Below are 13,498 nucleotides of genomic sequence, written 5' to 3' on the forward strand. Positions count from 1 at the left end.
TATGGATTTATTTGAAATATAATTCTTATTTACTTTATTCTTAATAATTTTTAAGTATTGGCTAATAAGTCTAAAATATTCAAGCATAAAAAAATACTAAAGTCCTCAAGTGGATTTTTTTTCCAGAAATGCAAATAAGACTGATGATTTTTTTTTCAATTGAGTCTGGTTATGTAATATCATTTTTTTTCTGAATACTATAAAAAAAGTACATGATACAACATAAAAATACTCAAAATAAATGCAAAGACGGTTTAAATAAATGTAACATTATAGAGTTGAAACGAACTAAACAGACTCAATCTATTTCATTGACAAATAATGAAAATGAAGCAATCATAAACTTCCTATCTCTATTGATGCGCTTGATTGGTCACTGATTGAATTAACATGGATAATTCAATCAGTGACTAATCAAGTATATCAATAGAGGTGTTAAAAGTAGCAGATTAATCCCCCGAGTATGAAATATACCAGGAGGAGAAAAGACTAGGGTAAAATAGGACCCGATTTCAGATTCAACGATTCCATCGTGAGAAAATTTTATAATATAGAAAAATCGTTCGAGGATTGGTTCCGTTCGAGAATTGGTGCCATGAGGCTATGAATTTAAAAGACCAGATGTTCAAAGTAACACATAGAGTTATATTCAAAAGAGCTAACTCAATTCACTTGATACAATGGTCAATTCAAATGTGCGTGGACATATGCTGGGTCAAAAATACTTGTAAGCAAGCGAAGATAATGATGTTAATCTTCTGTGGAATCAACAGTGTCATGTTACATTAATTCTGTCAGAATTCATCAATATTAAAAAATAAACATAGCATAATAACTGTCTGTCTGTCTGTCTGTCTGTCTGTCTGTCTGTCTGTCTGTCTGTCTGTCTGTCTGTCTGACTGTCTGTCTGTCTGTCTGTCTGTCTGTCTGTCTGTCTGTCTGTCTGTCTGTCTGTCTGTCTGTCTGTCTGTCTGTCTGCCTGCCTGTCTGTCTGTCTGTCTGTCTGTCTGTCTGTCTGTCTGTCTGTCTGTCTGTCTGTCTGTCTGTCTGTCTGTCTGTCTGTCTGTCTGCCTGCCTGTCTGTCTGTCTGTCTGTCTGTCTGTCTGTCTGGTCTGTCTGTCTGTCTGTCTGTCTGTCTGTCTGTCTGTCTGTCTGTCTGTCTGTCTGTCTGTCTGTCTGTCTGTCTGTCTGTCTGTCTGTCTGTCTGTCTATACTGCATGCTAGTCGCCAAAAATTAGCATTACAAGCAGGCGCGTGTCAGTACTAGAAAATTAAAGGAAGAAATGTATAGGAGATTAAAAGTAATACATAATGTATTTTTGAGACATAGAAACAAAGGTGAAAGTGTTAATTAAAAGAAGAATGATACAGATAAAAGGTTAAAAACAGCCAACCTGCTTAGAAACTTTGGTCTACTTTGGTCACCCCCTGTCTAAACTGGTCCAGTGTAGGTGCCTGTTACAATATTGGCTGGTAGGGAGTCCCATAGGATGATAGTAGCTGGATAGAAGGAAAATTTATAACAGTTGCTGGAAATGGGGATTTGTCTAAATGAATGAGGGTGCAGATGTCTATCGAGCCGGGTCGGAGGAATGACGTAAGGAGGCATTGGTACAGCAACCAGTCCGTAGATTTTTTTTTCTTATTTTGTTCATAAATCCATTGACACCAGCGATGTGATTTATAAGGTGAAAACATGTGATTTTTTACTCTTTTTGAAATATTTCATTAGAACTGGTTCATGTATCACTGAAGTATATGTTATTTTAATTGTGCAAATTGTTCCAAACTTTATATAGACTGTTAATATAACGAATTATTGTTTACATTACCCCACCCACTTCTGACCATTTCAGAAAGTGATATGTCCTGAACTCTTTTAATTTCACAAATAGTGTTAATGTTTTTTTTAACTCAGTAACTATAATCAGTGAGCATGCACAATTATTCGTTTTTATTTGATCTAATGTAACGCATTCGCAAACCGGAAGTACAGATAGAAAGGTTTCATTATAAACGCCGATTGTTGTGAGCACTCTGGTCATTCTTGGTTAGATACAATTTAAAAAAATATATATTTTGATACAACATTATAATTCTGTATGTAAGCAAAACGCAAAATTATTGTTTTCGTCACTAATGTGTTTTAGTGGTTTCTAGCCTCTCATATTTTGACACGTATTCGTGCCGAAGAACAAAAACTAGTCCATATAAACTTACTACCAGAGCCTTTGCAATCGTAATACTTCGTCCATTTCGGGAGTCTCCGTAAAGAGTGGTTTATTCAATAAAAAGCCGGTTGGGTCCAGAGCAAACACCCATCAATATACAATGTATATTGATAGGTCTTTGTCCAGGAGTGAGAGCCTTTGATGATTTTTGCTATGGCGGCTCTGAGCCATGGGAAAATGAAGAAAAATGGCCCCGGCGTAGTGGATATAAGGAAAGGTAACGGGTCTGATCACTCCCAGTACCGCGAGACCGTTAATTATGTAGATCTCCACCAAAAATACCAAAATGTGTATTTAATTAATGTGTATGTTATATTGCACATTAGGATCGTAGGTAAACATATCAGTTGCATAGCCGGCTATGACTGATTTCCCAAACGCGTTTTTGTCACTTAATACAATAAATAATAGGTATGCTATCAATATATTTCCAGATGACTTATATATTTAATAAAATGAATGATGATGACTGATTATTGTAACATAACGCACACAAAGACACATTTGGGGCATTGTTAATATGATAGTTGAAATTTCTACCAGATTTCATGCGGTCTTGGATAGGTGGCCACCAGGATCAACATATCAGTAGCCTCGGGTTAGCAAATGTCAATAATTACCGGACACGAATATTTGTTTACCTTACGTGTCAACATTCGGTCAATTCCGTATGTATTCGTTATGTGTCCGTTGCATACGTTATTTATATTGCAGACACGTGACTTTACACGCCCAATCAGAATTACATACGTAACAATTATTAAAGCTTTCGTATATCTTTATTAATAGTCAGTCTTACTTGCGCAGTGGAACATTGAAGGCGCATTGTTGCTTGCTTTTGCGGGCTGGGCCTGTTGCGGGCTTCGCGTGTTGTTTTGTAAATGACAAACATTTTGAAAAAACGTTGTGTTGTGTTCATAAGCAGAAATAAAACATAAAGAAAACAGAACTCTGTCTACGCTTATTGTCTACGTTTATATATGTGTTATGGTACATTATAAATGCTGACAAACTCATCACAGTATCTATTTATTACACTTAATTCGATGTTTAATAATAAAACTTTCTGTATCACTTAACAGTTATACCTTATTGATATCCATATTAAAAACGGAATAAAAATCGTCTTAGATATGTGTTAGTAAGGTGCCTACCATCGTCTGATCCGTCACAATCGTCACACAATATGACTGACGTTTCTGATCGTCGACTGTCCGTGAAATTAAAGGCTTAAATGTGCTATATTGCATCCAACTATAGCAAATACAATTATATGGCACTGTATGGATACTGTACAATTTTTAACTTCGATACTTATATAATAAGCACTTACTTTAAAGTTGAACAGACTTTCTAAAATTTAAAGGTTAATATCGTGTGTCTTCTGTTAAATTCGTGCGGTATTTAAAACTATCCACGATTCAAAGTGTAATCTCTAGCAAACTACTGTAAACCTGGGAATGTTTCAAAAAGGACGATGGTAAACAATTAACTGATTGACATTTGATTTATAACCTTTTTACTGTTTCTAAATGTTTTATAATACATCTCCGTTAAGTAATGATTACATGTATATCCTTTAATTCAAGACCTTCTTCAATTCGCAAATGTTCAAATGATGCGAGTGCATTTGGAGGGTGTCTGAAAAATATAGTGTCCGAAAACTTAGAGTAATTACGGTAATTCTAATTTAATGCTTTGAGCTTTTATGAGTACATTCGTACAGCTCAAAATTCTTCCAGATATTTTTTTCTGTTATTTAATGTCTCACAAACGTCTATAAAATTGAGTTTAATCCACCCAATATCATTATTAAAATAAGTGGGCTAACCATATCACATACGTACGAACGTTGTTTTAATTTGCGCCAGTGATAATGATATATTTACGATCTCATCTGTTTGTGTTTATTTATGCGTGAACATAGTTTATGTTGTTAATGTTAATGATTAAAGTGTCGCCTATATTCTGGGGGTCAAGTTTACATGAAAACAGCCGTTATCAGTTCCATCTACAACTGTATAAGGAAAAGCAATGATGGGAAAAATAAGCATCAAAAACATTCGTAACATTCGCGTGGTGAAATCTTCAAATGGAGAATTTGTGGTATTTAATTAAGGTGCGCGTCCTGCGTCTTTGACGCATTTAAATCGGAAGTTACTCATCGGTCCGAAGTACGAGCGTCCTTAAGCATTTAGAGCATTCAAAATCATTCTCATGAAACATTATTTTTACAAGGCCGTATCTGTCACGCGGTAATCATTCTACAAACAATATTTTCATTGGCTATTAACGCCACGGACGTTTGTAGGTAACCAATAAGTGAATTCGTTTTACAAAGGCTTCGTCGAGATTGTTTTTAAAGAGCCCGGATGATCATTTCGTATCTGTTAGGTTTAATAAAATATTCCACCAAAGTAAGTCATCAAATTAGATAAAAAGCAACAGACGCTTGGTCAGCTTTGGCGCAGCGATTCTGGAGAACAAGAAGTCTCAATAGTACCAGTGCGTAGCATGTCCGACTGTTTCAATGATACCAGTACGTGGAATGTCAGACAGTGAAAATGGTACCATTAGGTAGCATGTCAGACTGTTAAAATTGTACCAGTACATAGCATGTTAGACTGTGACAATTATACAAGTACTTAGCATGTAAGACTGTGACAATGGTACCAGTACCTAGCATGTCAGACTGTTTCAATGATACCAGTACGTGGCATGTCAGACAGTGACAATGGTACCAGTACCTAGCATGTCAGACTGTTTCAATGATACCAGTACGTAGCAAGTAAGACTGTGACAATGATACCAGTACCTAGCATGTCTGACTGTTTCAATTATACCAGTACGTAGCAAGTAAGACTGTGACAATGGTGCCAGTACCTAGCATGTCAGACTGTTACAATGGTACCAGTACGTGTCACATCAGACTGTTTCAATGGTTCCAGTACATAGCATGTGAGACTGTGACAATTATACCAGCATGTAGCATGTGAGATTAAGACAATTATACCAGTACGCAGCTTATGAGACTGTGACAATGGTACCAGTACATGGCATGTAAAACTATTTCAATGGTACCAGTACGTAGCATGTGAGCCTGTGACAATTTTACCAGTACGTAGCCTGTCAGACTGTGACAATTTTACCAGTATGTAGCATGTCAGACTGTGACAATTGAACCAGTACATAGCTGGTCAAACTGTGACAATGATACCAGTATGTAGCATGTCAGACTGTTACAATGGTACCAGTACGTGTCACATCAGACTGTTTCAATGATTCCAGTACGTAGCATGTAAGACTGTGACATTTATACCTGCATGTAGCATGTGAGATTGGGACAATTATACCAGTACGCAGCTTATGAGACTGTGACAATGGTACCAGTACATGGCATTTAAAACTATTTCAATGGTACCAGTACGAAGTATGTGAGACTGTGACAATTTTACCACTACGTTGCCTGTCAGACTGTGACAATTATACCAGTATGTAGCATGTCAGACTGTGATAATTGAACCAGTACATAGCTGGTCCAACTATGACAATGATACCAGTAGGTAGCATGTCAGACTGTTACAACGGTACCAGAACATAGCATTTAAGTCTGTTAAAATGGTACCAGTTCGTAGCATGTGAGACTGTGACAATTATACCAGTATGTAGCATGTGAGATTGAAACAATTATACCAGTAAGTAGCATGTGAGACTGTGACAATGGTACCAGTATGTAGCATGTTACACTGAGACAATGGTACCAGTACATAGCATGTCAGACAGTGACAATGGTACCAGTACCTAGCATGTCACACTGTTACAATGGTACCAGTACATAGCATGTTAGACTGTGACAATGGTACCGGTACATAGCATGGTAGACTGTGATAATTATACCAGTACTTAGCATGTCAGACTGTGACAATTTTACCCGCACGGAGCATGTAAGACTGTGACAATTATACCAGTTCGTAGCATGTCAGATTGTGACAATGGTACCAGTAGGTAGCATGTGAGACTGTGACTATTGTATCAGTACGTAGCATGTCAGACAGTGACAATTATTCCAGTACGTGGTATGTCAGATTTTAACAATGATACCAGTAGGTAGCATCTGAGACTGTGACATGGTACCAGTACGTGGCATGTCAGACTGTGACAAATGTGCCAGTACATGTCATGTCAGACTGTTACAATTATACCAGTACGTAGCCTCTGAGAATGTGACAATTATACCAGTATATAGCATGTCAAACTGTGACAATTATGCCAGTACGTAGCATGTCCGATGGTGACAATGGTACCAATGCGAAGTATCTGAGATTATTACCTGATGTCTTATATAAATGATAATTAATTATTTTTTGCTATTTCCTCGTAGAAAAAAAAATTTGCAATGTTTTAAACTGTTACCGGTGAATATCGAACTGTTGACCGGTCAACAGTTTGAACTGTTGCCCGCTGGAATAATAACGTCATAACAGTCAAAATTATTTATTTTATAGATTACTGTTGTGTGTAAATAACAATTTAGTTTGCTGTTATTTCTACGTTGGAAATTTGATCAGGTAATAAAACACTTATTTCATGGATGCTTGGTGAACAGTCAAAACTGTTGTCCCTCGGTATCAGGGCTGACATTTGGAACTGTTGCCCTCGGCCTCTCGGCCTCGGGCAACAGTACCAAAGTCATCCCTGATACCTTGGGAAACAGTTTTGACTGTTCACCGCGCATCCATGAAAAAAGTGTATACTGTGACATGGTACCAGTGCGTGGCATGTCAGACTGTTACAATTATACCAGTAAGTAGCATGTGAGACTGTGGCAATGGTACTAGCATGTCGGACTGAGGCAATGGTACCGGTATGTATCATGCCAAACTGTGACAATGATACCAGTACATAGCATGTCAGACTGAGACAATTATAATAATGATGCTCAAAAGGTAGGAAAAAGATCAATAGGATTTTGTACTAGTTTTTGTCTTAACATTTTTCGTATATCACAATAAATATATTTGAAAACATTGTACTTTGTATTTGAATTCAGAAAGAGGGTTATAGGCCTGCTTTTAATAACAAAGTTCATTATTATTTTTTAATTAAAATAAGCTGATAAGACTTGTTTTGACTTGAACTCTATTGAATTATAATAATTACAATACAAATATTAAATGCTTTATGAAAGATTTAGAGATATGACAATAACTTGTTTCTTCTTATGTATTGGTCTTCTACTTAATAATTCTGTACAGGCCCCCAGTCACTGTGTAATGATCATTTTTCTGTTACTAGTATGTCTGCATACATTTAAATAATTAAAAAAAAATCAAATAAAGTGATAATACTTTATAGTTATAGTTATTGGTTAAAAACAATGCATTTCATGTACTCCAGGTAATCCAACTTGAATTCAAATTAATGTATTTTCTTCCATCATTAAAAAAAATATTTCAATAAACATATTTTTCAAGTATTCCGAATAAAAGTCTTCATTTTAAGACATATGAACAGAAAAAAAACTGATCTGATTTTCAGATACGACCTTTTTGCATAAAAAATATAATCAAACATTACAGGATTTTAAGCGCAAAACAGTCGTATCTTGATATTTAACAAATATCACTGACTACAATAATGCCAATAGAGGTATATTGTGTGAACTTTAAATGAATGTACATTACCTACATTTATGCAAAATAATTTTGTATTACTGATAAAAATGAATAAAATATTATTATTTTTTATCGTACTGAAAAGTTTACAAAAAGTCAGTTACGACCGTTTTGCGCTAAGCCCGCGTATTGCTTTCAGACTTGGAACACTTGTAAACTATCATAAGGGGACTGTACAGGACAGGTTGCATAACTCTTGTTGTCATTTTGACGGAATTATGGCCCTTTTTTGACTTGGTAACTTGAGAATTAGTTTCTAATTTAAGCTTTTTTATATACACAATTTTTTGTTTTCATTTTTTTTGTTATGAAGTTTCCTACTTAACTTATTCATGCCACTATATGATCTCTACAGGTCTTGACAATAACGTTTGTCCAATGGTTCAGGACAACCAAATTATTGGGCTGCTCAAGTAAAAAAGTATTCTGTTAGTTCAATGGGACAAGTGAACAATTCAATTTCTTCTTTTTCTCCAATTAACTAGCAAAAAAATTGAATCATTTGGCGGGTATTTACCTACAAAACTTGATGAAATTAAAACTATAAAGAGGTAAGTATTCAGAAACACATTATACTGTTCTGTTCAAAAGGGACAGTTATCACAGACACATAGTTCAATGCGCAACACAGTTTATGTTAGTTACCTTATAATTGATTGAACAGAGTTATTCTCACTTGCTGTTTATTGAAGTCATATTTGTTCATGCATTGTAAAAAGTTTAAACTTATTCAGCAGTTCTAGTCAACTTGTCTGTTTATACATAAATTATGATTATTTTGCACAAAAAAGGCGTTTAAAGTACAAATGCTCCTTAATGAATTGTGAAATTGTGATCCTATAATAGAGAAAAGTGTGAGTTAACGTATAAAAAACCATATGTCATACAGCAATCATTTTATTCAGTCTGTTTTGTTTACTTCATGATTAACCTGCAACTAAAAAAACACATTGACCTTTTTCTCACTGATCTGTTGCTATACTAGTGAGTGGATTGTTTTACATACATGCATTACATGAAAATATTTCGACCATGATGGTCAGGTGGGTATTTCTCCGGGTACCCTCTCAGATTAGCCTCAAATTACAATTACTTCTTTCATCTACTAAATGCACAGCATCTGTAAGGATTGCACATCTATTACACCTCATTTTCACAGAAACCAACTATGCGGCCTTCCCCCACAACACAAGACCACTCAAAAATTAAAAAAATCGTCACAACTTTTGTGAGTCTAGTAAGTTAATTAGGTAGACCAGGAATGAGACCAGGAATGAGAGGACACACTCCCAGACCATTTATAATGCAGCCTCAGGTATAGGCACGGAAGGACCTCATAAACTTCGTAATGAATGCATTATTAATTCTTAAAAAATTCCTTGCTACTTTCAGCCGTTGCTGACATATCCAGGGACCTTCCCAAGTCCTGCAGCTTGTATTACATGGGCGGTGGGCAGTACCCAGTGGTGGGTGCTGTCAGTCTGGATCCCCTGCTGGAGAAGAGCCCAACATACATCCCACCTGCACCTATAACCAAGTTTACAGGTATTAAAGGGGCCTTTTCACAGTTTTTGGCATGTTTTGAAATAAGTCAGTAAACGCTTTATATTGATAAATATAAACATTGAATCTTAAAAGCTCCAGTTAAAAATCAAGAATATAATTTAAAATAGGAAAAAAAAGTAGCCGCAGCTGGACTCGAACCAGTGACCCCCGGAGTCCAGGAGTAACCTGCAGTAAAAACGCATTTGCCCGCTCGGCTATTCTGCCAAGCATACTTGGCTAAAGTATTTTATGCATTATATCAATAATCTTCGTAATTTCACAAAATTTAACGACAACAACAGAACTCCTCAAATTATTCAATCGTTTTGCATTGCAACGCTTTATAAATTTAAAATAAAAGATGAATATATTGGCTATATTAGACCATAGTAAATGTTCAGTAATACTGTTTCCTCAAAAATATCATAACTAAGACAAAAATTTGCGAATCTGAAACAACTTTTTTCAATTTTGTCAATTTACCAAACTGTGAAAAGATCCCTTTAATAAGATTTGCTTGTAGTCATATGAGCTCAGTTCTGCGAAATCTGGGCTTAATGCACAGGCTTATCAAGGAGGCCACTTTCTGACTAAATTGGATTGTTGTTTAGAAGAGATTACCTTCAATTTACATAAAAGTGGGAAGTGTTATCCCTGATTAGCCTGTGCGTACTGCACAGCTTAATCTTGGACGACACTTAACACTCATGCATTTAGCACTGTTATCCCAAACACTTAACACTCATGCATTAAGCCCTGTTATCCCAGACACTTAACACTCATGCATTTAGCACTGTTATCCCAGACACTTAACACTCATGCATTTAGCACTGTTATCCCAGACACTTAACACTCATGCATTTAGCTCTGTTATCCCAGAGCGAGGCTCAATAAGACTTGAAGTACTTGTATGCATATAATGTGGTGTCCCTGTTATGAAAGTCCTGAACCATGACCAAAGCCACTGCAGTTTTTTTCTCACTATTTTTAATTATTACCTAAAATGTTGAGCTTAAATTTACTTTAAATTTGGAAAATTATTCTTTGTTGATAAATAACATTTTACTACTAATTAATTCAAGTTATTTTAAAAAGAATATTCTAATCATACACATGCCTGTATAATGTTTACTACAACTTCAAAACACTTTATTTCTACACTTCACAGCTCTATTTTTTTTATAAACATCTAAAAGTTTAACCAGGGATTGGCAATTTTGGGACTTTAGATAAATTCGTATTGGCAGTGAATGCCACTATTTTCTTTTTTTTCATGATCGCTTGTGTCAAAGTATTTGTGATTTCTTTAGTGGACAAGAAAGTCAGTGAACAGGGGCCTAGATATACATTATTAATGTTAAAGAGAAATTATCACATATTTTGTGGGGTTATTAAATGATAAAAATAGAACTTTAATGAGCAGAAACAATTTTACAAAAAAGGTTTGTTTTCCATTTGCAAATGCTTACAAGGATATTGATGATTGGTTACAATATCTAATCAGTTCTCAGTCTTTGTGTGCAAAATATATGAAGTTGTTATAATTTTGTTTGAATTTTCAGACCGTGTGTTTTATGTGTACACATCTGGAACAACAGGACTACTGCCATCATTTTTCACTCCAGGTATCAGTCAAACTTATTTGGAAATCATATTATTAAAAGTAATTTTTTTTAGACTCAAAGATTTATGTCTGTCCGTCTCTCAGTAGACATAAACTTGTTATAGTTAGCTCCATATTAAGCTGTTAATCAAGGTCACCTAAAGGGATTCATTACATTAAGATACATTTTTAACGGCTAAGTTCTCCAAATATGTTATGTGTCTTACAAAGATGCCTTTGATTGCTGTAGTTAACCTGACCTAGTATTTTAGGTTCTACTACATGGCCAGTGCTGTGCACATGATGTTGGGACTAACTGATCAAGACATACTATACGACCCTCTACCCCTGTATCACACAGCAGGGGGCATTATTGGTATGGGGCAGGCATTTCTATGGGGGGACCACTGTGGTCATCAAGAAGAAATTCACAGCCAGTGGAATCTGGGATGACTGTTTGAAATATAACTGTACAGTGAGTGTTGATTATTCTGTAAACATTTTGAAATATGTTGGTTTTTTCTTTACGAAAGGTCGTAGTGGATATGGTTCCCACCTAGCATCTGGGAGGTTGATGTTTCAATCCCAACTGTTAGACCATTTTTACAATCTTCTCCAAAGACACAACATACTGTTTCAACCTAGGAAATGGACTTGCGTGTGTTTAAATAAGATTTACGCTTTCAATAGAATCAAGCGAAATAATGTTTAAACAAAACTAAATGTTGCTGTCCTTTCTTTTTCAATGATGTAGCCATCACTAAATTTATAACTGGAACTATTATATATGCAAAGTTCCATAGGTGTCCTGTCAATGTCATCATAGTTATTCATACATTTTTCTAGTAACAAATAATTGATAATTGTTCTTTTTACATCAAGGACCAACATGGCATAGAGGATATTTGTTCATTCAGTGTAAGATCGTTTGTTATTTCACAAGTGATCATGGAAAATATTATTTCTCTATGATCACAAGTGAAATATCAAACGACATGAACAAATTTTCTGTTTCTTGTATGCCCCTTTTTCAAGAAAATAATTAACATCTGTTTCCCTTTCGCTGTGGCGTACCTCAATACATTTGATTCTGTGGAATGTCGATTTTAACTCACTCGTGATCATAGAAAATATATATAAAATTATTTATGATGATCTAAAAATAGAAAAAGGAGTTCCGAAAATGTGTTCTTTTCATCCGTGAAAATAACAATTTGTTATTTTCACTGCTGTTTTTTTTTACTGCAGAAATATCATGTTTTATCGTTAGGTATAAAAGAAACTGAAATCTTATATTCTTACTGTAAAACTGGTTGGGTTATAAATGTAATGCATTTTCAGATACTTGGATAAGTAGCAAGACATAATTAAAAAACAAGCAAACAACAACTAATGGTAGTTTTAGTAAGAAAATATGTATAAAAAAGAAATGTAAAGTTAGAAATATTCAGGTTCAATACATATTTTGTAAGAACATTATATAAATGTGCAATGGGGTCACTGGGTATCAAACAACAGGTCTGTGCATCGGGATAAAATAAACTAATACGCCTGAAGACATCTGTTTAAGTCTTTAAACTGTTATTCATTTGAGAATCCCTAAATCGCCACTTTTTTATCACATTAAATATTTCTCAGTTATTTCTTCTATACAGACAGCACAATACATTGGTGAGATATGTCGTTACTTAATGGCTCAGCCGTTCTTACCAACCGAGAATCAGCATCGCGTGCGAGTCATGTTTGGCAATGGGCTTCAGCCAGGATTGTGGCATGATTTACAGACGAGATTTGGCGTGAAAATGATTGGCGAGTTTTATGGTGCCACTGAGAGAAATTGTAATATCAGTGAGTATAAATGGTAGTATGAGTGATGTATGCATTGAAACATCAGGAAGGTATGAATTGTAACACCAGTGTGTACACATTGTAATATTAGTGAGGTATAGATTGTAACATCAGTGAGGTATAAACTGTAATATCAGTTAGGCTTAGATGGTAAAATCAGTGAGGGATGGTTTGTAACATCAGTAAAGTATAGATTAATAGCATCATTGTGGCAAAGATTGTAACATCAGTGAGGAATAGATTGTAACATCAGTGAGGTATATATTGTAGCTCCAATAAGTGAGTGATGGTAACATCAGTGAGCTATAGATAGGAACATCAGTGTGGTTTAGATTGTAACATCAGTGAGGTATATATAAACAACGGTTGCCATAGACACCTTTATACTTTTAGATGCCTATAATATCGCTTTAAATAAAATTATTATATATATATATATATATATATATATATATATATATATATATATATATATATATATATATATATATATATATATATATATATATATAGGCACTTCCTAACAGAAGAATGTGGAGTTCGTAAAGACTGGTGATAATATAGGCACTGGTATGAAAAGTAAGGAAATTAACTTT

General features: G+C 34.9%; 3 protein-coding genes across 3 annotated transcripts in view; all 3 read left to right on the forward strand.

Annotated features, from left to right (window-relative positions):
- LOC127840008 (uncharacterized) overlaps positions 1–11,517 on the forward strand; it is a 35,845-nt gene extending 24,328 nt beyond the window's left edge. The window contains exons 3-5 of the mRNA XM_052368397.1: positions 9,318–9,451; positions 11,014–11,076; positions 11,327–11,517. Coding sequence (XP_052224357.1) covers positions 9,318–9,451; positions 11,014–11,076; positions 11,327–11,507 — 378 coding nt within the window. The 3' untranslated portion in view covers positions 11,508–11,517. The remainder of the gene's footprint in view (positions 1–9,317; positions 9,452–11,013; positions 11,077–11,326) is intronic.
- LOC127837258 (uncharacterized) overlaps positions 1–13,498 on the forward strand; it is a 405,532-nt gene that overhangs the window by 343,852 nt on the left and 48,182 nt on the right. The window lies entirely within an intron of this gene.
- LOC127837254 (long-chain fatty acid transport protein 4-like) overlaps positions 1–13,498 on the forward strand; it is a 456,835-nt gene that overhangs the window by 80,309 nt on the left and 363,028 nt on the right. The window lies entirely within an intron of this gene.

The sequence above is a fragment of the Dreissena polymorpha genome, chromosome 7 (assembly GCF_020536995.1).
Source record: "Dreissena polymorpha isolate Duluth1 chromosome 7, UMN_Dpol_1.0, whole genome shotgun sequence".
Lineage (NCBI taxonomy): Eukaryota > Metazoa > Mollusca > Bivalvia > Myida > Dreissenidae > Dreissena > Dreissena polymorpha.